The sequence below is a fragment of the Ursus americanus genome, chromosome 8 (assembly GCF_024610735.1).
Source record: "Ursus americanus isolate L20-20 chromosome 8, mUrsAme1.1.p, whole genome shotgun sequence".
In the NCBI taxonomy this organism is placed as follows: Eukaryota; Metazoa; Chordata; class Mammalia; order Carnivora; family Ursidae; genus Ursus; species Ursus americanus.
The window spans coordinates 4797510-4823165 of NC_142134.1; the positions used below are offsets into that span (position 1 = coordinate 4797510).

General features: G+C 35.0%; 1 protein-coding gene across 3 annotated transcripts; it reads left to right on the top strand.

Moving 5' to 3' along the window:
* Positions 1 to 228: 228 nt before the first annotated feature.
* On the top strand, positions 229 to 23918 carry TRMT10A (tRNA methyltransferase 10A). 3 transcript variants are annotated; one of them, XM_045792376.2, is made up of 8 exons: positions 229 to 364; positions 6217 to 6413; positions 7241 to 7403; positions 8327 to 8398; positions 9997 to 10071; positions 12354 to 12503; positions 14206 to 14311; positions 15527 to 23918. In XM_045792376.2, the coding sequence occupies exons 2-8, from the start codon at positions 6229 to 6231 to the stop codon at positions 15793 to 15795; spliced, it is 1020 nt and encodes a 339-aa protein (XP_045648332.2). In that variant the 5' UTR covers positions 229 to 364; positions 6217 to 6228; the 3' UTR covers positions 15796 to 23918. The 3 variants fall into 3 exon arrangements, with proteins under 3 accessions (XP_045648332.2, XP_045648341.2, XP_045648322.2); XM_045792366.2 differs by lacking the exon at positions 229 to 364 and adding an exon at positions 628 to 1000; XM_045792385.2 differs by lacking the exons at positions 229 to 364; positions 14206 to 14311 and adding an exon at positions 626 to 1000.
* Positions 23919 to 25656: the final 1738 nt, after the last annotated feature.

Genomic DNA, 25656 nt, shown 5'->3' on the forward strand with positions numbered 1-25656 from the left:
ATAAAAGTAGGTATGCCTTACACCCCTCCTCCATCCCCATAGGAATATATAAATGAATACATGCCTGCAAGTATACACTTGCTTCGAGGTGGAAAAACGGACATCACTGTAACTACCTCCCCCTCCAAAAACCCTAACTCCAGACTCCGCCCAACATGAACTCCCTCCCCTTTCTTTCACTGCAGGTCCGAACGTGGCGCAGTGCGATGACGCAGAGGCGTACGCGCCGTAGCCTCCTACGCCTAGCTGCCGTCCCTGCCTCTGGGAGTTGAAGTTTCCTAAGCAAGATTCGTGAGCTGTATCAAGACCATTACGAGAAGGCTCAGTGTTGGTGCTCTCAGTTCCCTGACAGCTCCTCAGCTCGGTAAGTCTCCTGGCACTGCCGCTGGCGCTTGCCTACTCTCTGGTCTTCTTTGGGCACAAAAGGGGCTCTTGCGAGTGCCATCCTCGACTAGCAACACGGCTTCCGGGGGAGAGGGGAGTGAGGCTGTGGAAGTGGCGCCGCGACCCAGTTCCCGAAGGAAGTGATGTCAGATAGAGAGCGTCTCCGGCGCCAAGCAGCTCCCTGATTCGCAGGCTGCAGTTTAATCCCTCCTCGAGTGCGTCCTCAGACGGGTGGCCTAGAGGGGGGTGTGGGGCGAGGCTCTGCCCACCCGCTGTGGGGGCGCCTATGGTCGACTTTTGTTTGGGGGTCGGGATCCGGTCCCTAGTGTATGAAGAGTGTGAGTTTCCAAATAATGAAGGGAGAGGGAAATCTGGACTCTGAAGGGCTGGAAAACAAAGGTGGCTCTGCCACTTGGTGGCCAGAGACCGTGAGCAGTCGCTTTACGTCTTTAAATCGGCCTGACCTCGTTTCTCCAACGAGGGGCTGACGTAGCTGAGCGCTCTGAAATGTCGAGAGCGCAGGGGAAAGTTGCTGCAGGTGCTGTTAGCCCCACGGTGGTGAGCCGAGGATGGTTTTAAAGAACACTGAGGCGTTACTTGATTTCAGTGAAATATTGTAAGTGTTAAAATTGGGGAATTTTTCTAGAGATATAAAGAGGATAGCAACAGATGACTTTCTCACTTTTTGTTTTGGTTGTTTTTTAATTCCTTCGCCTCCCCCTATCCCAGCCCAATTCTGCCAAGGGGTCTGACAACTGAATCACGTGCTTTCGGTACTGCAGATCTGGCCGGCGCGTTTTAAAAAGGGTTTTCTCTCTTTGCCTGTCACTGTCAGGTCATTTAATTCCATTTGCAGTTATTCCAACATTCGTTTGGATCTTTTAGGAAGGGAGGCTCTGTCATAAATTATGAAGACTGTTTATTTAGCCCAATCAAAATCCATGAAATTTGGGCTTTATTTTTATTTTGGCTGCTCGCTGATGGATGTATGTGTGTGTGCCCTGCTGGAAGGTTGAAATGCCTTTTTTTTTTTTTTTTTTTTTTTTTACTTCTTTGCCTCTCAGACCAGATGTTCTTAGTCACCTTTATCCAGTTCTTGGTTTTATTAACCTATTTCTGTGACTATAAATGAACCAACCTTGTAAAAATTCTATATTAAAGTAAACTACATTTCACACATATTTCTATAATTGCTACAAAATATTGTTCTTAAATATTTGTTGAACATGGTTGAATAAATGAAAATATACTGGGTCACTGCATGTGAGGGAGGAACACAAAACTTCTGATATGGAGCTTATAAACTGTGGCAAAAACTTTAAAAAACAGGTATACCGAGTAAAAAATGCCACATTTTGCTTCGGGTCATCCGAACAAGCTAGTACATGGTGAAATGCTTATCATATGGTATAGGAAGTGAGAGTTGATACATATCTTTATATGCGGAGTGTGATGTAAGCATCAATACATTGGATCGCAAGCTAGCATCATTTTTTTTATTTTGTGTCTCAATGTATCTAGCTTATCAAAGCTTAAAAAAAATTCACTCGCTTTAGTGCATTTTCTTAATTGGGAATAGCTTTAAAAATAATGAAAATGTCGACCAGCTCATGACCTTTCCTTCTATTTGATAGGCTGTTTAAAAACATTAGTATGCAATGATAGGCTAAGTTAAATTTAATTTACACTTCTCAGGTAAGAAAGGCAAAAGCTCCCCCTGGTGTACACGAGCTACAAAACATTGCTCTATATTCCTTTTTTTTTTAATTTCACATTATAGAGCCAGTCAACACTTGCAGTTTTTTTTTAAAAGAATAAAGTGATGAACAGAAACGTTCTGTTTTGGAATATTAGTCATAGTTTTATGAAGAGAGCAATTTGTTTCCTGTGAATTTTAATTGTGCTTTTAAGTTTGCACATTTAGCTTAGTGAGGTTTAGCTTGTTTTCTCTACCATGTACTGTTTTGCATACATGCATTGCTTTTATTTAATGTACTGTGTATATAAAGGAAGTAAAACAAAAGTGATTTTGGGGATCACAGTATATATTTTAAAATTTTCTTCCTTCTAATTTTTTCAGGCTTACTGAGTTTCCCCATCTCCTGTTTCTTAAGTTGAATGCTTATTTATTTTCCAGCTTTTTAAAAACACTCTTTAATGAATGAACTCAAGGTTATTCACTTATTTCCAATTACTTTTTGCTTGTATTTCTCTCATTCTGTTATTTAAGTCTTTCAGTTGTTCTGACATATTTTGTCATTCTGTTTCTTTGAATTCTGAGATTGTCAGGATGTCTTCTCATTCATTCATTACCTCTTGGACCCCAGGTAATCTGGAGTTCATCTCATCTCTTGAAATTTTTATATCTTAATTTCCTGGTTTCCAAATAGGTTCTTTTTCATAGATTCTTCTTTTGCTTTTTTAATGCCTCCCTTTGTGTCCCGATTTCCTGTTTTGTTTTTTATGGTTCTATTGCTATGATCTCTGAAAGATTACAACCAAACTTTTTTTTTTTTTAAGATTTTGTTTATTTGACAGAGAGAGATAACAGCGAGAGAGGGAACACAAGTAGGGGGAGTGGGAGAGGGAGAAGCAGGCTTCCCGCTGAGCAGGGAGCCCTATGCAGGGCTTGATCCCAGGACCCCTGGATCGACCTGAGCCGAAGGCAGACGCTTAATGACTGAGCCACCAGGCGCCTCCCAACCAAACTTATTTTAAAGTTTTTTTCACATTGTCCTATTATTTTCAATTTGTGAAGAGTGAATTAATCTCCTGATTATTGATTTTGTTGGGTTTTCCCTATCATTTCTTTTTATAACTTTGCTTAGTCCTCTCATGGAATTATCACTTCCTCTCTCCAAACCATCTATCTGCTGCCGATTTTGTGGTCGCTCCTACCCCTGGCCCTGTTTAGTGCTTCATTCCACAGCACAGCTTGCATAGGTGATTCAGAATTCAAAACCTGTAGTGTTCTAAGTTCATATGTCATCTCATGGTTTGGCCCTGGTTGTAGCTGAGAAGCTGTGTCAATTCCTTCAGGTTTCCCCAGGTAACCAGCATGGTATAAACCATCAGTCTAAATTTCACCTGTTTTCAGGCTTTTTTTTTTCATGGAAAAAGGAGCCCCACCCCCAACACTAGTTTAAGAGTTCATCTTAAACTCTCAGCTAGGGGCGCCTGGGGACTCAGTGGGTTAAGCGTCTGACACTTGATTTTGGGGTCAGGTCATGATCTGAGGGGTGTGAGATTAAGTCCTGCATAGGGCTCTATACTCAGCAGGGAGCCTGCTTCTCTCCTTCTCCCTCCGTCCCTCTCCCTCAACCCCCCCCCAAGTGCATGTGCTCTCTCTCTTTCCCTAAGATAAGTAAATAAATCTTTAAAAAAATAATAATTAAAAAATGCTATTCTTTCTCCCATCCTCTTCAAAGCTAGGAAAGCTCCCTTTCCTTTACATAGACTTTACATTTATTTACATTTCCTTTACATAGCCTTTACATAGCAGACCCAGCAGGAACAATATCTATGTTAGTTTTTATTTTTGGTTTTGAGAGAGGTTATACCTTTTTTGTTTCCCCTTGATTTTAACTACTGTTGTCATGTATTTCAAGATTGAGAGACAGGATGCCTCAAAACATGAACTTTTGGCAACCATCTCTAGGAAATCTGTCCCATTTTTGTACTCAGTGGCATAAGAATTGAACTGGAGCTATTTTTTCTCCTCGTTCAGTGACGCAGTGTTCTCAGAGCTCTCCAACAGCAGGGATGAAGCCACACAACTCTTTTACATTCTTTGGAAACCCTCATTTTCTAAATAAGATTTTGGATTTCTGGGAGAGAGTAGAGTTGGATCAGGGTTTGAATCTTACCTCCATCACTTCATTTGTCTATTCATTCAGCAAGTATTTTGAGGACTTTGTCCTAGATTTGTTCTAGGTGCCTTGTTTCTTAGGAATTAATTAGTACTTTTGTAATTTGGGGCAAGTTATTTCATGGTGCCTTCTTTGGAAAGTAGGCATGATGCTGTCTACCTCATAGGGTTGTTTTAAGGATTAATTTAGATAATACATTATTTAGCACAATAAGAATTAATAAATGTTTATTATAACAACTTTTATTACTTTTTAAAATCCTTTGTAATATATTCACTCGTTTGTTTATTCCACAAATAAATAATAAGCATCTACTAAGTGCCAGGCACTGTTAGTAATGTAATGTGGCGATACAACATTAGTCAAAGCAGACATCATGCATGCCTATAGCCGGTTTCCAGTGTAAAATCAAATTTGAGTTGTCATTTCTAGGAGATATAGCCCCCAAACTAAGGGTACTATTTGGTTAGTGGTATAAGGAAAACTTGTGAACTCTTACTTGGATTTCTAGATGGTTCTTTCCCCTTGAGTAATTTGTGACTTAGCAAAATGCCACTGTTTTTGCTGTAGCCCCCAAAACACATATCTTAAAATTGATCTTTCAGTCAAAGTTTGGTAAGCTTTGTGTTTTCTTAGTTATCCCTATGTGTCCTATTACAACATTACACTTTTAAAGAAAACAAGAACCATATAATAAAACTGCTTAAAAATTATCTTCTACAAGATTTTGTCCTTTCCATTACCTGAATTTTTGGGATTTTTCTCTTAGATGTTAGCTTCTCTACACAGACTTGTTAGCCATCTCTTTAAGAAGGAAGAATCATAGAAATTTTTTTAATGCCAATAGAACATTTGCAAGTCATGCTTAGTCTTTGCTAGGGATAAAGAAATTTTTAAGTTATGGTGTAGGTAATCTATTAAAGAGAAAAGAAATCTTAGTATTTTTAGCCCTTTCCTAATCTGAAGGTAAGTTCAGTTCTAGACAATAAAGACATGGGTGGTTAATCCAATTAAATATGTTTGAGATGGTCCTACACATCCCATGACTGATTATAAGATCAGCCTACATATTTGTTGTTTAGCCATGACTAACATGGGTATTTATAATTACATATTTACAATGAAATATCCTGAGAGGCAACCAAATTTGTTTTCTTCACTGTCCAAAATATATAAATCTATAGCATATTGTTTGTCGAAAATGATTTCTGAGTATACACCCAGATAATGAAGTAACATTCCCCTTGTAGCATTAATGACAACTAAAAAAAAGGTGCTTCCCATCACTTTTTAAAAAATATTTTTTCTTTTATAAAGCAATACACTTTCATTATATAAAGTATAGAAAATCCAAAAAAATGGATAAAAATTAAACATATTTATGTGTACATATTCTTTTTAAAACAAAGTTGGACATGATGTATATGTTGGTTTTTTTTATTTTTTTCTACTTAGCATAACCATTTCCTATCACTAACTAATTTTGGGAAACATGATTTTCACTGGATGCTTAGTATTCCCAGCCCGTGTTATGGATGAACTGTAATTTATTTACAGCCACCTTTTGCTGACATTCAAGTAGTTTCTAATTTTTCATTGTTAAAAATTATACTGCAGTACATATACCCTTTTGCCTTAATTCTGCATATTTTTCTCATCCATTTACAGGGAATTATTCTAAGGAAATAAGTTACTGGGTCAAAGGGCATCATGACATTTTAAAGCTCTTGAAACACAGATCTGTGTAACCTTCTGGAAAATTGTGCCATTACTGCTTTTAGTATATGCAAACACCCATTTCATCAAATGGTCTTTGCCAGTAAATGATATTTAATTGTCTAAATTTATATTTTTATTCATTATTGATAGGATTTAATTCTAATCACATCTTTTTTTTTTTTACTTTTTGTATATGTTTGTAACTTAACTGTTCATGTCAAAAGTTGCTTTTCAATTTTTTCAGAGGCATCAGATAATGTCCTCTGAAATGTTGCCAGCATTTATTGAGTCTTCTAATGTTGAAAGAAAGCAAAGCTTAAGTGAAGATCAAGAGAAGAGCCAGAAGCCAAGATTAGGTGAAGGGTTTGAACCATTATCTAAACGACAAACGAAGAAGCTCATTAAACAGAAACAATGGGAGGAACAACGAGAGCTCCGCAAGTATGCATACATATGCTACCCTATTCAGGAGGGTTGAACTTTGCACAGCCCTTTGACACATCAAAAGGAATTGTGATCATTAAAATTGGAGCTACTTATGTTGTTAGCCAGCATTGTCAGTTGGCTGTTAAAACTGTATTTGTTTCCGTCCTGGTGGATTTACGCTACACTTTTTCTCACCCAGAACCTATTGTGAGTAGCAGCACAGTTTCTGAAATAACTGACTTAGATAAGGGATATAGTTAGCATCCATGTCCTAGATATAGAACAAAAATAACCACCTCAGAAAGATCAAATTTGGGCCTACCATTGATTTTGCTAGAAAAACCATTGTAGGTTTTGGTGAGAGCAGTTAAGCTGAAGCTGTTATTATATAATGCCAACATTCATTGAGGGAAAATAAACTATAGTTGATGTAGATTATAGAAAAAGCATGAGGTTTTTTTAAAAAACACTTTTACTTTGCTTTATTCTATATTAATGTTGTGTGAAAATCATGTAGGAGAAGAATGATAAAAGTAAAAATTTATCCTTAAGTCCAAAATTTCAGTATTTTATAGTCTTACTGTAATACCAATAACAAATGAAATTAGTAGTAGTAAGGGTTTGTGTAGAAAGTATTCTATTGTTTTTTGCAAAATCATTTTCTTTCTATCTGAAGCTTTTAGATGGACTATATAAAATTGCTGACATTTGATCCACAGAAGTGGTAGTTTCATGTGGCTCAGCCTGCTAATTTAAAAAACTTATTTTTTTTTGTCTGTTTAGAAGAGTCTTGTAAATATCTAAATATATAAATAACAAAAAGTTTCAATACCTAATTTTAGACAAAAGCGGAAGGAAAAACGCAAGAGAAAACAATTAGAACGACAGTGTCAACTGGAATCAAACTCAGATGGAAACGACAGAAAACGTATTCGAAGAGATGTTATTCACAGCACACTCCGCCTTATCATTGACTGCAGTTTTGACAGCTTGATGGTATTAAAGGTATCATGAATCATTGTCAGAAAAATCCTGAGATAAAGTAGGTTGCGGGGCACCTGGGTAGCCACTCAGTTAAGCATCTGCCTTCAACTCAGGTCATGATCCCAGGGTCCTGGGATCGAGTTCCGCATTGGGGTCCCTGCTCAGCAGGGAGTCTGCTTCTCCCTCTACCTCTGGTGGTCCCCCAGCTGTGCTCTCTCTCTCTCTCAAATGAATAAAATCTTTAAAAAATAAAAACCAAAATAAAGTAGGTTGAATAATTCTTGCTTTAATAGGTAATATCACTTTGATATAAATTCATATACTAAAATGCATCTTAAAGTTTTTCAAGATCATGCCCCATAAGTTAAACCAGCTAATAAATTGCTCTTATTTATATGCATAGAAGAGAGAGACAGACACTGTAATTAGATTACAAGACTCAGTAACTCTATATTAATCATGAAGATCCAGGAGTGTTTTTGTTATTTGTTCTAATCAAAAGAAGAAAGTAAGAAATGCGATTGGTTTAATAGAATTATTTCTTATTTAGTAATTTGAGAAAACTGGCTGTCTGAACAATGTTAGCGAAGAAAACATACTTTACTTACTTTGCAAACCGTTAGTAAGTTATGAAAATAGCAGTAGTATGGCTCTAAGAGAGTTTTTCTTCTTTTGTTGTCTCTTAAGAAGAGTAAATGTTTTCATGAATTAACATTTTAAGTGGATACAAAATTGAAATTATTGGTCAGGGTATTGACTTTACTTGTAGTAATTATTATGTATGTACAGAAGTTGAATGGAAAATGTCAGAAAGGACCTGTATTTCCAGAGGAAAAAAATGTACTTGTCTAGTCCCTCTCTTCTGCTTATTCTATTCTACCAAGATTATGGAATGGCTATAGATGATTTTCAAAATGCTGCTTTAAAAATTACACTCTTTATAGGACATTAAGAAGCTTCATAAGCAGATTCAGCGATGTTATGCAGAGAATCGACGAGCACTACATCCTGTGCAGGTATGTTTGGGGAATTTAAAACAGATTCCAGGTTCCTTTTATAACTTCCTTGGAAAAAGGCATAGGTAATCCCAATTACCTATACAAGAATCTTACAGATGCTTTTCCTTAGAGAACAAAATGCCTATTTGAAAAACATTTTAATTTGCTACAAAAATATTTTCAACATTTCCCATGTCAGTCTTAGTCACATGCTGCACAGTCATCGTGTTTTGTGCACACTGACCACATTCCTGTGTAGTTAACATCTTCACTAAGGGATATATACATATTTTCATTCTAGTTTCCCAGCTCTTAATTCCTTCCCTCACACGAAGCGAGGGAACTGCCCCCAGCTTGATGGGTGCCATCGTACCTGTTGGTTAGGTTACTTCTACCTAAAGGATTTTGAGTCTGACCATTTCGAAAGGTACTTCCTGAGACTAATTGGCTGCTGTTAAGAGTAGATAGGGTCTTTTCTCTTACTGAATGTGTTTGAATTCTAGGTGACCTAAAAATTAACACTGGCTCACTGGTGTTAAGAACCAGAAACTTTTTTTTTTTTTTTTAACCTGAGATATCGTTTATTATTCTATTTAGGAGAACAGTTACAGTTTGACAAAATCATTTTGAGTAATCCAGTTTAGAATTTTTCTACATGACTTAGACTTTATTTGTTTATTACTAATACTATTAAAATGGAATATAATGAGTGAATAGCCTGAATTACGCAATTGCCTTTTCAGAATTAAGCTATCTTAAATTACAATTATGAATACTGCTTAAAATTAGGAACACATTTTTTAAAAATGAAGATACAATTTCAGGTACCTTGGGCTAATTTTAAGAAACATTTCAAATCATGAATTTTTATGAGTATCACAATGTAATTTGAAAGTAATAAAAAATCAAGAACATGTTTAATCATAAATGTTTAATGAAAAACACACAAAATGATGAAATCTGATACATGCTACTCTCATGCTTGTAAATCTATGGCAATGCCTTCTCTACTCCTTCTCAGGCTTTTCAAGAGGTTTGCTAGAATATTGCTGATAGATGTATTCTATATTACAATAAAATGAAATTTTAATACTAAATGAATAAGAACCAGAAACTCTTAATAAGATTTCTGGTTAGATATTTATTTTCTTTTTATCAAGTGATAGTATTTTTATATTTTTACATTTTATATTCTTCTCACCCTTGATGAGACTTGCAATAGGTGTCAGGGTTTAGAATCAAAGGAAAATTATGAAGACTTTGAACTGGTAAAAAAAAAAAAAAAAAAACAGTGGTGGCAAAAGAAATTGAATGAAAACTTGACGTGGGAATAGGGAAGTAGAAAAGCTATCACTGAGAGAGAATCAGCTTGTAGCTGCTTGTAAAATGGGGAAAATGTGGACGGACTATTCAAGGTAGTGGGTTATGAGCTATGCCAAACATGTCACTTCAACCGCACATTTATTCTTGTATGTTTAAAGCATGTCTCAAATTTATTTTTTTCTAAAATGACTGTATTTTATGTTTCATTGATGATCAGATGTGAATAGAAGAGAAATAAAATATTGGACTCTAATGGTCATTTGCTCTCTTTCTGTGTCTGCCATCTCTGTCAGTTTTACTTGACAAGCCATGGAGGCCAGTTGAAAAAGAACATGGATGAAAATGACAAAGGATGGGTCAACTGGAAGGTAATTAAAATAAATGAACTCTCATGTAATTCCAAGTATTTTTATGCTTAAATTTTTTACCTAAATTCTATATAATGCCAATAAATATAGGAGTCAGCACTCTCTCAACCCTGTATATCACTGTACCTAAGTCTAATATTACTAGTGGGAGAAGCTAAAGAAACTGCGATGCCTGTTCACATCTGCTCTCATTAAATCTCCCTTATTTTACCACCAACTTTATTTTTTTATTTCAATTTTTTATTTAAATTCTTGTTAGGCAGCATATATGGTAAAATTGGTTTCAGGTGTGGAATTTAGTGATTCATCACTTGCATATAATAATACCCAGGGCTCATCACAACAAGTGCCCTTCTTAATTCCCATCACCTGTCTAGCCAATCCCCCACCCATCTCCCCTCCAGCAACCCTCAATTTGTTCTTTACCACCAACTTTAAAAAAATTTTTTAAAACAGGAAAAATTTTAAAGGTCTATGTGTACAATCTCTACCTAGCAAACTGATGATACATTATTTATAAGGGTGAAGTCATGTTAAAATTTGAAAATGTATTTGCATTCCGGTTCTTCTAAATCTGTGCCGTCCCATATGGTGTTCACTATCCACATGTGGGTATTGAACTCTTGAAATGTGACTGGTCTGAATGGAGATGTGCTGTAAATGTGAAATATACATTGAATTTCAAAGACAGTTAGAAAAAAAGAGAGAGAATGTAAAATACCTGCTTGAAATTGAAAATTATGTGTTGAAATGATAACATATTGGGTATATTGCGTTGGGTACAAAGTATTAAAATTAATTTCACCAATTTTCACTTTTTTAAATGTATCTACTGAAAGATTTCAAGTTACATATGTGGCTCACATTTTTTCTTTCTATTAGACTAAACTGTTCTCATTTATAAAGATGACTAATAGATTGGCTTTAGTACTAACCCCTGAGGAACTTGCCCTATTCAGAGAAGTACTGGCTTAGTCCTAATTTTTTTTCTTTCTCAAAGCCAGTTTTTACGTGACAAAATTTCCCTCTCACATTCACTAATCCCATAATGACTGAATTTTTTTAATTTTTATTTTTTTAGAGAAGTGAGAGGAGGAAAGGGAGAGAGAGGATCCTAGGCAGGCTCCACACCCAGCATGGAGCCCGATGTGGGGTTTGAGCTCATGACCTTGAGATCATGACCTGAGTCACATCAGGAGTCAGACGCCTAACCGACTGAGCCACCCAGGTGCCCCTGCATTTATTTTAATAATAGCCTATGGTGTGAAACATTTTCAAAAGTTTTCCTAAGTTTTAAAGTAGAATATATTTACCAAGTTTTATATTCATGCCTATCTTCCTAAGAAATAATGTAATTAGTTAGTATAGGCATACTTTTAGTTATTTTGTGGCTTGTTAAATTTATTATTTATACCACTAGTTTTCCAGAGACTCACGAGTTTGCTGGTCCCCACTCAGGTCCCTTTAGGGCTCTTATTAAGCATAGGCATCAAATTAATAATACCATTTTCCAGAAAAGTGGCTATTTATTACCTAGTAGGTTATACATTTTAGGCGAGAAGTCTCCTTCATTTTTTATATCTTTAAAAAGTATTAGGTAAGTGCCATCTGAGTCTGGTGATGCATCGTCCTTTATTCTACCAAAGTAGTTTGCAAAATGTTGACTGTCAACTGTTGTTCAGTCTTGTACCTCTGACCTGATAATTTTGGTGAGGAAGATTTCAAATGTGTATCTTTGTAGAAACAGATGCATGGAATTTATTAAATCTATAAGCCATTTCCTTTTGTGATGATTCATGCAGATGGAGAGGAAGTAATTGGAAAAGGCATTCTTTGGTTGGAGAAGAATGTGAGCAGATATGTGGCCAAAAAAAAATGCGTTTGTTTTATTGGAACAGAGTTAAAGTTAGAAAGCTAGGTTAGTGCCATATTCAAAAAAGAGTTACTAAGTAAAGGGACTTAAGTTTTATCCTACATGTAAAGACAAAACATTGGAAGTAGGGTTTTTAGAAAGTGAGTCTGCCATTGGTGTGTGGAAGTAAATTGGAGGGATCAGGGGCTAGAGACAGGGAAATAACAGTAGGATGCTACTTGAATAATTGGGGTGTGAGGTGATCAGTATTGAAGTAATAGGTTCTCAATAATACATTGTAAAATATTCTTTCATACTTCCTTTCGTATGCTGTAGGGTGGCTTTATCTAAGGAAAAGAAAATAATCATTTTTAGCCAATTTCCACAAAATCCTATTAATTAATAACATCTTTCTCCTTCTGTCCTAAAGGATATCCACATCAAACCAGAGCATTATAGTGAATTCATAAAGAAAGAAGACCTGATTTACCTAACATCAGACTCACCTAATGTACTGAAGGAATTAGATGAATCAAAGGCCTATGTGATTGGAGGGCTGGTAGATCACAACCATCACAAGGTACTATTCAGTGTTTATTTTTGCTTTTGCTCATACTTAAAATGGATATACCAGTTTTCTTGATAGTAGCAATAATACTAACGAGAGCTGATCATTATTGAGTGCCTGCTGTATTCCAGTCACCTTTCTAGCTAAGAAAGCATTTCACATATGTTACTAGTTTGCTTAATCCTCCCCAACACAGTGAGGTCAGTGCTGTTATTATCTACATTTTGCAGATGAGGAACTGGAGGCACAGAGCAACTAGGTCTAAGATCAATAGTAGTAGGTGATAAAGCAGATATTTGAAGCCAGCAGATTGTTCCAGAGTCCACATGCCTACAGGATATGTTGTATTGATAGTAGATGCTGCTGGTGGTAAAATCGATACCAATGTATACCAAAATTAATACCAAATGGTAAATTTATATGAGTTTTTAAATATGTAATTTTCGTGGGGTGTGTTTTCTTTTCTCTTAAATTTTGTACTTTTGTCTCTTCTCATCACCTCCTTACCCTCACTTGAATGGAAAATTACAGAAATGTACATTCTAAAAGAAAACATTTTGTATTTTGCCAGCTACTTTGCAGTATGCTAAATTCAACTCAAGGAAAAACGTGTTTACCAATTGTCTGAGGAAATGCTATCAGCAGAATAATAGGAAGTAATCCATTATTCTGGTATAAGGTCGCTCTGAGGTAGAACTGTCTGTAATGTTGGGGTCGTTTATATCCTCGTATCCGTTATGGTAGCTATGTGGCTGTTGAGCGCATGTAATTTCATAGTACGGTTGAGAAACTAATCAATTTAAATTCAAGTAGTCACAATTGTGGCCCTAACGGGACAGTGCAGCTCTGTAGCATTACAGGGAGTTTTTATCAGAATCATCTTTAGCTTTTTAAAGTTTTTTCTTAGTGGAAAAATTCTATTTTGTTATTTGTTTAGAGTCAAATTTTTTTCTCTAATGTTGTATGTTTTTCTGAACTACATTAATTTTGTTTTCAAAAAAACTGGTCTCAGTCTATTATTTGTCCCTAAAATTTGCAAACCACTGGTCAAGAAATTTAGCTTTTCTTTCTCCTGTACTTTGTCTTTTGGCGACTTCAGTTCTGTTTAGAACAGGCTTTAAGGATTTTAACTTTGAGGAGAAAATTATATTCAACAATCTTTTAATTGATAGGGAAAATAAAATTTATAGGCAATTTAAAATTTTTTTCAAATTAGGTTTCATTTACTTTGTCTTTGCCATTTGTGCCTCTTAATGTTATGTAATTTAAACGTAGTTTTATCTTTATATCTTCTTTCATTCACGGGAAGAGTGATGGTTCTTCTCTAGGAGTTCGGTTTGAGTATTTTAAACTGAGAGAAAGTGTGGAATGGTGAAGAGCTACCTGAGTCAAAAGGCATGAGCTGGGTTTTTCTTGTGGTTCTTTCACTGAAGAGCTTTGTGATGGGGTAGGAAACGTAATATCATTGGTCTCCTCATTTGTAAAGCTGTTAAAGCAAATGCCCTAAACATTCTGATGATACTTATTGTTGAAAGTATGCTTCCAAATTAGCAATTACACACACACACACACACACACACACACACACACACACACACTTCGTCAAATAATGTTCTCTGAACTAAAGTTGTTTCTAAAAAGTACTTATTCTGTTGTAGACTTTAAGTTAAAATAATCTAATGTTCTAGTCCAAGTTATAGTATCTTTGTTTTAGGGACTCACATATAAACAAGCATCAGATCATGGAATTGGTCATGCACAGCTCCCCCTTGGAAATTTTGTGAAGATGAATAGTAGAAAAGTTTTGGCAATTAATCATGGTAAGCTATAAGGGGATTATGAAAACATACTTGAGTGAACAATGTGAAGAATAATATTACCTTTGGACAAGTAGAAAATATACATCTTGCTGGAGACAAAGTTATAAAATGTAATCATTTATAATCTGTTTGAATATAGAAATAATACGTGCATATTTTAGAAAAAATTGGAAATATAGAAAAGTATAAAGAAAAATAAGCTATAATTTACTACCCAGAGATACTTGGAATTAACTTATTGGTGTGTTTCTTTTCAGTTTTTTCCTATGCATATATAATACTATTTGTTACATAATTGGATTTTTACTCTGTTGCATAAAATGTTATAAATTTGGGTGTTTTCCCACCATTTATAATTATATTTTTCTGTCATTGAATCATTATTAATGGCTACATAATATTCCATCATCTGAATATACAATAATGTAACTGTTCTGCTGTTGATCTTTTTTTCCTTTTTTACTACTGTAAATAACATTGTAGTAGATATTCTTGGACCTGAGTTTTTGCCTGCAGTTTTGCTTTCTAAGATTTTTTTAGTAGAGATTTTTGTTAGTATACAACTATTCATTGGCTCTTTTTATGTGCTAAACACTTTCTCTACAGCACACTCTAGGGAATTACAGAAATGAACTTATTGGTTCAAGGAATGAACTTCTTCTAAGACCTTTGATAGGTAGTGGAAATTACTTTTCCATAAAGTAATGCAGATTAAGCCCTTCAGCAATATATTAAAGTGAGAGTACCTTGCAGACAGTATTTATATTCTTTACCTCTAATGTAAAGAAAAAAAAAAAAGCAGGCAAGATGCTCCCCAGAGTGAGTGACTTAAAGACAGAAGAAATTTAGATTAATGTTAACCTTTTGTTTTGTTTGTTTCTTGTTTATGTTAGCATATAAAGAAGTGAAAGGGATAAAGAATAGGAAGGAAATGAAAAAGGTCCCCTGCCTATTGATTATAATTGACAAAAGATAATGCTAAATCTTTGAGTGCTCATGAACTGAATTGAACAAAAACTAGAGAAGAGGTAACAGGCCTGGAGGGCGTTGGGGCAGATTGGCTCTGACAGTGCATAGGAGAAAGAAGTGATGGGAACGAAGTAGTTACTAGGACATACTAGCACTCTTAATATGAAAGCAATGTATTTTAAAACACAGAGTGCAACATTGTGATGAACCTGGCTAAGAAATGTATGGAGTTTGTCTTTGTTGCAGTGTTTGAGATTATTCTGGAATATCTGGAAACCAGAGACTGGCAAGAAGCATTTTTTACTATCTTACCCCAACGGAAAGGAGCTGTTCCCACAGACAAAGCCTGTGAAAGTTCTTCACATGACAAGAAATCTGCCAGGGTTGAAGACGGATTGGACAGTGATTCCAGTGAGGAAGAAAATAGCAGAAATGAACCAGAATCACCACATTTAGAAGAAAAACAGGATAAAGAAAATAGCAATGAATCCACAGTGAGCTCTATACCACACTAGTGTCATCTGTTGTTTTGGGTTTTTGTTTGTTTGTTTGTTTTTTGTTTAAGGAAAACTTAGGAGAAAATGAGGTGCTTCATAGAATATTCTAATTGGGAGAAAATTTTATTTCCTCTTCTGTTGTGAATTTTTAAAACTTTTTTTTAGAGCTAAGTGATAAAAAGCCCTTATAAGAAAGTATTCTTTGTTTTTACATAAAATTTAAATGTTTAATTTTTAAAATAGTTTTCTAAGTCTCAACAGTTTCTTGAGAATTTTACTTTATTGGTAAACCTTCATTCTCTTTTATTTACTGGATTATATTTTTTAGAATGTGCCTTCTGACCTTTCAGTTTTATTTTTTTATGTTTATATCAAGTGTCTTTCTGATTTATTGTCTACTTAGTTGTGGAGATAGATATTCATAAATCTCCTGTAAGTCTACCAAAATGTTCTGTATGGGAGGTTACAACCTATTTGCAGCTTTTTTATTCAACTCAGTTACTTCAGAAGAGTGCATTTATTTTAGGAAGAAGTGTTAGATTGATAAACTCAACAATTTATTTCTTTTGGACTGTGGAGCCTGTCTCTGTTCTTCCTCTGTGATGCCTTTTCGTGGTTCTAAAGCAATCACTAAAGAGTAAAGAATCTCTTTAATGTATTTTCTTAATTTCAATAATGGTGGTAAATTATTTCAATTACAAAATGTAATTTTTCACGCTAGATTATTTTAAAAGGCCGTTGAGTATCAATTTTGTCTTAAATTTAAAAGGAAACAGCTCTTAGCTATCCTTTCTTTCTATGTGTACTTCTATTAAAAAAATATTTCTTGGTTCTTAAAGTGAATAAAGTTAACTTTATATGTGCATCTGTCTACTAGCATATAATATGCAAGCTAATATAACTATGTTTCTGTAAATAATCTAAGCATGTATGAAAAAGTATATATAATTGTATATATATATCTGTCTACAATCATGTATGATTCTCAGTGGTTAATGATAACAGGACTGAGTTGCCAAATATCTGTATTATTTGCATCAGTGATTGTGTTGAACAGCACTAAGAATTTGAATTTCAGAAAGTGCAAAAATCCGTATCTAAACATTTGTATGAGGACATTGGCAAGGGAAGATGGGACTAAAAAGAGATGTTTTTATTTTCTCCTGCTAAATGTAGAGCAGTTATGTTTACAGTAGTGATTGTTCTTTGTCACAGCTAAAGTAAGATTTCAGAAGCCTTCACTGAGTTTGGATAAATTAAGTTTCTGTTCTTTTTACTCATTGGCATCTCAAATTATGTACACAATTGGTAGAAAGTTCATTAGGTTTAGTGCTGATATTCACTGGCTCTTACTTTTTGTTGCTTTGTTCTTAGTAATCTATTATAGCTGTCCATTTAAAATAAGGTCTGTGAGCAAGGTATATAAATAAAGAAAAGCCCCTACAAGTCTAGAAGAGCAAAGTATGTCTTAAGTTGTATTTTTCAAAGGTTCAGGTATTCCTGAGTAGATATGGCTTAGTAGCACCAAATCCAGTTGACGCTTGAAAAGTATGGGGGTTACGGGCACCGAGCCCCCACACAGTTGAAAGTCCACGTGTAACTTTGTCCCAAAACTTAATAGCCTACCGTTGACCGGAAATCTTACTGATAACACAACAAGTGTATTAACATGTATTTTGTATGTTATATGTATTACATACTGTATTCTTAAAATAAACTAGAGAAGATGTTAGGAAAATCGCAAGAGCAAATACATTTACAATACTGTACTGTATTGAAAAAAAATTACATGTAAGTGGACCCATGCATTTCAAACCTGTGTTGTTCAGGAGTCAACTGTATTATGCCTTTTACTTAAATTATTTGATATGGAATGAGGCACAGGTTAATTCTGAAAGATGGGGAAAAGTCATTACAGGCACCATGTAGTTTAATTGTCACTAATTATGAAAGCCCTGTATTATTTCCTAGGGCTGCCGTAACAAATTGCCGCTGGGTGGCTTAAGACAGCAGACATTTTTTCTCTTATAATTCTGGAGGCTAAAAGCGCAGAATCAAGATGGGTCATGTTCCCTCTGAAGGCTCTAGGGAAGAATCCCTGGCCTCTTCTTGGCTTCTGGTGGTCCCGGAAATCCTCGCTGTTCCTTGCTTGCAGCTGCATCACTCAGTATCAGTTTTGTCATCAAATGGCTTCTGCCGTCAGTCTTCCTTGCTTGTGTCTGTGTCCCTCTTATAAGCTTATCAATCAGTGCATTAGTGTCCACATAATCCAGTACAACCTCATCTTAACCTGATTACATTTACAAAGATCCTATTTCCAAATAAGGTCACATCCAAAGGCACAAGATATTAGGACTTGAACATATATTTGAGTAGGCACAATTCTATCCATACAAGCCCATATCTTAGTTAGGCTGTTGATGATAGAGGGAGACACAACCTTCACCTCAGGAAAGGTAAGATTACAATTAGAGATCAGTAATTGCTGAGGTATTTAAAAATCTTTTTTAAATAATAGATCTCTTTCTTATTTTTTTTTAAGATTTTATTTATTTATTTGACAGAGATAGAGACAGCCGGCAAGAGAGGGAACACAAGCAGGGGGAGTGGGAGAGGAAGAAGCAGGCTCATAGGGAGGAGCCTGATGTGGGGCTCGATCCCACAACGCCGGGATCACGCCCTGAGCCAAAGGCAGATGCTTAACCGCTGTGCCACCCAGGCGCCCCTCTTTTCTTATTTTATGTATTATTTTCTCTCAACATTGTTTTGGCTTATTGAGGCGCCTTATTTAAGACTTCCCTAATATTGAAGTCATCTGTATTCGAACATCATAAAGGTAGGCAATTCATCTAGTATTTAAATAAATGCATCAAAAGGACTTGTCTCCTGAAATAATAAAATTTTCTCTCACTTCATATCTTCAAAAACCTGCAGTCTTTATACATCAAGCTCATTCATAAAGGAAGGAGCATTCTGCAGATCGATTGTCCAGAATCAGTGTTGCCATCTTGGAGCATTTGAAAATACTTGAGACTGGAAAAGAAAAAAAGCAAGCAATTCTGAAGGAATGTTAAGGTGAATGAACAATTATGAAACCCATTAATTACTGCCAATTACAAAGTAAAGTGATAGATCATTTCACTTTATAGATGGAGAGGGTCACAGGTGATATAGGTAAAAGGTAAGAATTGTCCATAGAGCACTGAGAACATGTACAGACAACAGTTGTAAAAAGAAATAAAGGGAGAAGAAAATGGCAGAGATCAGAATTAATGACAGCAGTGGCCTATGGTGCTAATTAAACTTTGATCTCAGTTGGCATAGAGATGTTTATGTGTGTTTCTAGCTCCACACAGAGTAGGCACTTCATAAATGTGAAGGAGAGAAGCACTATCAGAATGAAGAGACAACAAAGTTAGTAGGAAGAGTAGGCTTAAGTTTTGGCACAGCCACCTGTTAGTTACGACTTTGGGGAACTTAATAATCTTCTGTCAGTCTTTGTGTCCTCAGTCGTGAAATAGGAATGGTACCCGTTTATCCTATCTCTTCGGATTGAGCAATCGATTGATTTGAAACCAAGTAGCAACTAACTTCATGATACTTTCTCATTAACCTTTCTTCATTTCTTGCCTAGTTTCTCTTGTTTCTCATTTTTTAAATCATGTTAGTCACCCTACAGTACTTCACTAGTCTTTGATGTAGTGCTCCATGGTTCATTGTTCATGTATAAACACCCAGTGCTCATCGCAATACATGCCCTCCTTCATTCTTGTTTGACATTATGTGCCACCCCGAAAAGAATAAATAATATATAAGCCTTTGTTACAGACTCTGCTTTCTGAAGAACCCAGACTTAGGTAAGATTTTTAAAATATGAACTTTCTAAATTACCAAAATGAACACTTATGAAACAAAATATGGATATCACAGATCATGTAGTGAAATATTTTAAAAGGCAATGAAAACAGAATGCTAACATAAAATAACCACACAAAACCAAATCTCTCCTATGAGCAAGTATAAATGTCTAAAATCACACAAATTGTATTTAAAAAACCCCGAAACCTAAATATATGCCATACTTACATGATGTTATTCAGCAGTGTTAAAAATAAAAGAATAGAGAAAGTCATAGTGGGTTAATAATAAAAGAAAAAGAAGTCACAATTTAACATTGGGTAAAGATGAACACATTGTGACTAAACAAGGAACAGAAGGGCATGTTGTAATGTTCAAGAAAGCAATCCTTATGGGCGCCTGGGTGTCTCCGTCGGTTAAGTGTCTGCCTTCAGCTCAGGTCATGATCCCGGGGTCCTGCTCAGCAGGGAGCCTAATTCTCCCTCTCCCTCTACCCACTCCCCCTTTGTGTGTGTGTGTATGCGTGCTCTCTCTCAAATAAACAAAATGTTTTTATAAAAAAATGACAGTATGAATATCTATGCACAAAGTAGCATAGTATACTCAAATTCATTGAGAAAAAACTTCGGGAATTATATGAAATACTAAGAAATGCATTAGTGTAAGGAGGCTTTAACCCATGCTTCCCAACCCATGACAGCTCAAATGGACAAAAGATAAATCTATGGGAGATGTAAATGCTCTAATTAATAATTGATATATATATCAAGTTCTCTAGGCTGAACGTAGTTTTTCAGAGTCCATGTAATGTTCATAAAAGTATCTACATATTAGACCACAAAAGAAAATAAGTTCCAAACATAAGAAATAGGCAGCTTCTCTGATAATATATTTAAGTAGAAAATAAACTTTTGAATGGGAGGAACACCTTACCACCTAGAACTTTTTTCTTCAGTGTTAGATGGTCCTTATTGTAAAAATTAGTGTTAGAGATAAAGTTGGTCATGTCTTCATTATAAAATTCTAAACTGTGTCTATACATCACTTCAAAGTGTATGAATCAAAATGGACGAAATTACAAAGACCACAGAACCACAACGTGTACCCTAATAGTTGGAAAATTTTATTACACATCTTTCTAACTGATAAATCAAGCACAAAGAAAAATTAGACAGGATATATAACATTTGAACAGCACAAATAACACATTTGTTCTAATGGATAGATCTGCAACTTCGTGTCCAACAATTTTAAAATTCTCATTCTTTTCAAGTCATATGGGACATTTATAAAATTAACCATATGCTAAACCTCAAAACTACCCTCAAGAAAATAAAAAGATGGGTCATTTTTACAGATCACATTATCTGCCACAATGCAATTAAATCATTTAAAAATATAAAAAGTTTGAAAAAAACACTATGATTATTAAAAAAAAAAGAAACTCTTCTAAACAACTTGTTGGTCAGAGAAGAAAGTGAAAATTAGAATATATTTAAAAGTAAATTTAATGAAACCACGGTATGAAACTTGTGGAATGCAGCTAAAGCAACATTTAGAGGAAAGTGTATAGCGTAAATTGCTTAAGTTGAAGAAAGACTAGCATTATTGACCTATGCATTTAACAAGTTAAAATTATAGAAATCAATAATGAAAATATTGAAAACATGAATATTATAAAATACTTTATGTCAATACATTTGAAAGTTTATATGAAATAACTAAGTTATAAATTAAAATTACCAAAATAACTTTAAAAAATTTAAAACCCCAAAGAATTTTTTAACTCAAAGTAAACTGGTGTAGTGTTTTAAAATCTAGCCCCATTCTGTTTTATGGGCGTATCTGTGAGACATACCAAGTGCAAACAAGTCAACTTACACAGACTCTTTGTAGATAATTAAAAATGAGGGAACACTCATTTTATGAAGCTTATTAACCGTGCTGCTCAAGTCTTATATATTTTCCCACTTATATATAGCTTTAATTATAATAAAACACAACATTAAATTTACCATATTAACCATTTTGAAGTGTACAGTTTAGTAGTGTTAAGTATATGCACATTGTTGTGCAACAGATCTGTAGAACTTATCACGAAGCACTGAAATTCTATGTCCACTAAACACCTAATCCCACCTCCCCTCTCCCAGCCATTGGTAACCACCTTTCTACTTTGCTTGTGATTTTGACTACTTTAGATACTTCATATGGTGGAATCATGCGGTATTTTGTCCTTTTGTGACCAAAGTCCTTTTACTTAGCATAATGTCCTCAAGATTCATCTATGGTGTAGCCTTTTTAAGGCTGTATAATATTCCACTCTGTGTATGTACCAAATTTTCTTTATCCATTCATCTTCTTTCACCTCTTGGCTATTTTGAATAATGCTATGAACGCGGTATGAAAATATCACTTTGAGATCCTGCTTTCAATTATTTTCCATATGTAGACTGAAGTGGGATTGTTCGGTCATATGGTAATTCTATTTTAATTTTTTGAGTAGTCTCTAGCGTTTTCCATAATGGCTGTACTATTTTAAATTTCCACCAACAATGCATAAGGGTCCAACTTTTCCACATCCTTGCCCACTTTTATTTTCTGTTCTCTTGATGTCTGTGAGGTGATATCTCATTATGGATTTGATTGTGTTTCCCTGATGATTAATGCTGTTGAACATGTTTTCATGTGCTTCTTGGCAATTGGTATATGTTCTTTAGAGAAATGTCTGTTCAAGTCCTTTGCCCATTTTTAAATAGCAATGTCTTCTATCATTGAGTTCTAGAACTTCCTTAAGTATTTTAGTTATTAACCCCTTACCAAATATATGATTTAAAAATATTTTCCCCATTCCATAGGTTGTCTTTTCACTATATTGTTTCTTTTGACATGAAGTTTTAAAATTTAATGAGTCTCATTTATCTATTTTTTATTTTGTTGCTTGTGTTTTTGATGTCATATCCAAGAAATCATTGCCCGATCCAATGTTCTTAAGGTTTTCCCCTGTATTTTCTTCTAAGAGTTTAATAGTTTTAGGCCTTACATTTGTGTCTTTAATCAAATTTGAGTTAATTTTGTATATGGCACATGGTAACTTCATGCTTTTGCATGTGGAATCCAGTTATTCTTAACACCATTTGTTGAAGACAGTCCTTTCCCTATTGTGGTGTCCTGACGTGTTGGGAATCATTTGGCCATAAATGCAAGGGTTTATTTCTGAGCTCTCTGTTGTGTTCCCTTGGCCTATATTTCTGTCTTTACGCCAGTACTACACTATCTTAATTACTGTTGCTTTATAGTATGTTTTGAAATCAGGGAGTGTGAGGCTTCCAACTTTCTTCTTTTTCAAGATTTTTTGTTTTTTGGGGGTCCCTTGAGGTTCCATGTGAATTTTAGGATTTTTTTTTCTATTTATGCAAGAATTGTCTTTGGGATTTTGATAGGGATTGTATTGAATTATAGATCTTTTTGGGTAGTATGGACATTTTAGCAATGTTGTTTTTCAGTCCTTAAGTATAGGATGTCTTTCCATTTATTTGTTTCTTCTTTGATTTCTGTTAGCAGTGTTTTGTAGTTTTTAGTGTAAAAGTCTTTTACCTCCTTAGTTAAGTGTATTCCTAAGTATTTTATCCTTTTTGATGCTATAGTAAATGGGATTTTTTTTCTTAATTTCCTTTTTTGAATCAGTCATTGTTAGTGTTTAGGAATGCAAATGATTTTTGTATCATCAACTTTGCTGAATTTGTTTGTTAATTCTAACAGGTTTGTATGGGGGTGTGTGTGCATATAATCTTTAGAGTTTTCTACAAATAATAGCATGTCATGTGCAAACAGATCATTTTAATTTGCCTCTTTTTTTTCCCAGTTCTCTTGCCTTTTATTTCTTGTTCTTGTCTGATTGCTCTGGCTAGAAATTCCAGTATTGTAGTCACTAGAAGTATGGTGAGAATGGGCATCCTTGCTTTGTTCCTGATCACAGAGCAAAATCTTTCAGTGGTTCCCCCTACCGAATATGGTGTTAGCTGTGAGCTTTTAATATACAGCTTTTATTATGTTGAAGTAGTTTCCTTCTATTCCTGGTTTGTTGAGTATTGTAATCATGAAGGATATTGAGTTTTGTCATCTTAAAAACTTATGCTAATACATGAGAATGAATGAATATAACTATATTAATAACATCCACCTCAAGACATTAGAATACTAATGAATCTAAAGAAACTAAAATAAATAAAGAATGAAAGGAGGTATTAATGAAATAAAGTATAGGAACATTGTGGAACATAGCACTAAATCTAATGGATTTTTTTGAAAGTGATAATAAAAAGTAAAAAGCCATTAGCTAGCTGAATCAAAAAAATTACAAATACATAAAAATGAGATTGCAGAATACATACAGCAAGGAATTTAGAATTATGACGAATCTGTCTCAATTCTATGAAGATAAGTTTGGAAATGTGGATGAAAGGCTTAATTTTCTAAGAAAATGAAAATTTCCAAAATCAGTTCTGCAAAATACAGAAAATATAAACAGGCCAGTTATCATAGAAGGAATGAAATTGTCAAAGGGCTACCACCCCACAAAACACCAAACCTACATGGTCTGATAGGTGAATTTTACTGACATTTCTAGAAAGGGAATGTGCAGTGCTACTATAACGTCTCTATAGCAGAAAAAAGAGAGAAAGAGAAAAAGCTTTGACATTAATTTTATGAAGTGAGCCCGGTTTTGATATATATCAGTAGTGCCTAGTGGTTAAGCACGTAGGTTCCAGCCACACTTTGAGTCACCCACTAAACCTCTGTGTCAGAGAGAGTTAACTGTCCACCTAAATTCGATTTTCCTTTTCACAGAATATAGTCGTAACTGGAATATGATTCCTACTTAATTTTATCAGCCCCCTTTCAGCTAGACCATTTTCCAACTATGGAATGTGACTAGAAGTGACGTTTGCCATTTCAAGGCCAAGATTTTAAGCGGATGTACCCTCCTTGTGGAAGGGAGAATAATGGCCCATCAAGATCCTAAGTAATCCCTGGAACCTGTGAGGTTACACAGTAAGGGGAAATCAAATTGCTAATCATTTGACCTTAAGATTATCTTGGATAAGCTGAATACCAGGCAGGTCCGGTGCAATCACAGCGTCCTTAACAGTGGAAGAAGGGGGCAGAAGGGTCAGTGTCCGAGGGATGTGCTGTGAGAAAGACTCAACTTGCCATTGCTCGCTCTAAAGATAGAAGGGAGCCATGAGTCAAGGAGTGTGGGTAACTTCTAGAAGTTGCAAAAACCAAAGAAACAGATTCTCACTTAAAGCCTCTAAAAGGAATATAGCCCTGCCAACACCTTGATTTTAGCCCTAGTGAGACCCATTTCGGACCCCTGTGCCCCAGATATGTAAGAGATTAAATTTGTGTTGATTTAAGCCACTAAGTTTGTGGTAATTTATTACAGCAGCCAAAGGAAATCAAGACTTTCTTCCACTTCCCTCTCCCTCTTTTGCCAGCAGGATGCAATTGACAGTGAAACCCTGGGTGATGTTAAGTCACAGGATGGAAGGATCCTGGGCCCCTGAATCACCAAGTTAAGCAAAATCACCTGCAGACTAAGAACACACACTTTGTTGGGTTTATTTTATTTATTTATTTTTTATTATTATGTTCAGTTAGCCAACATATGGTACATCATTAGTTTTAACCTGGTGGTGGGTATTCAGGAGGGCACATGTTGGGATGAGCATAGGGTATTATACGCAACTAATGGATCGTTGTACATCAAAATACACACTTTGAACTCTTATGTGAGAAATAATACACTACTGTATTTGAAAGATGACATTTATTACAACTGTTGATCCTATCCCAATGAATACAACTCTCGGCACCTCGGTTTTCTTATTAAAAGAAGAGAGAATAGCAATAGTAGCTCTCTCAAATAGTCATTGTGAAAATTAAATATTACAATATCCAAAGTGTGTAGAATGATTCCTGATACACAATGAAGTATGATATAAATTTGTCATTAAA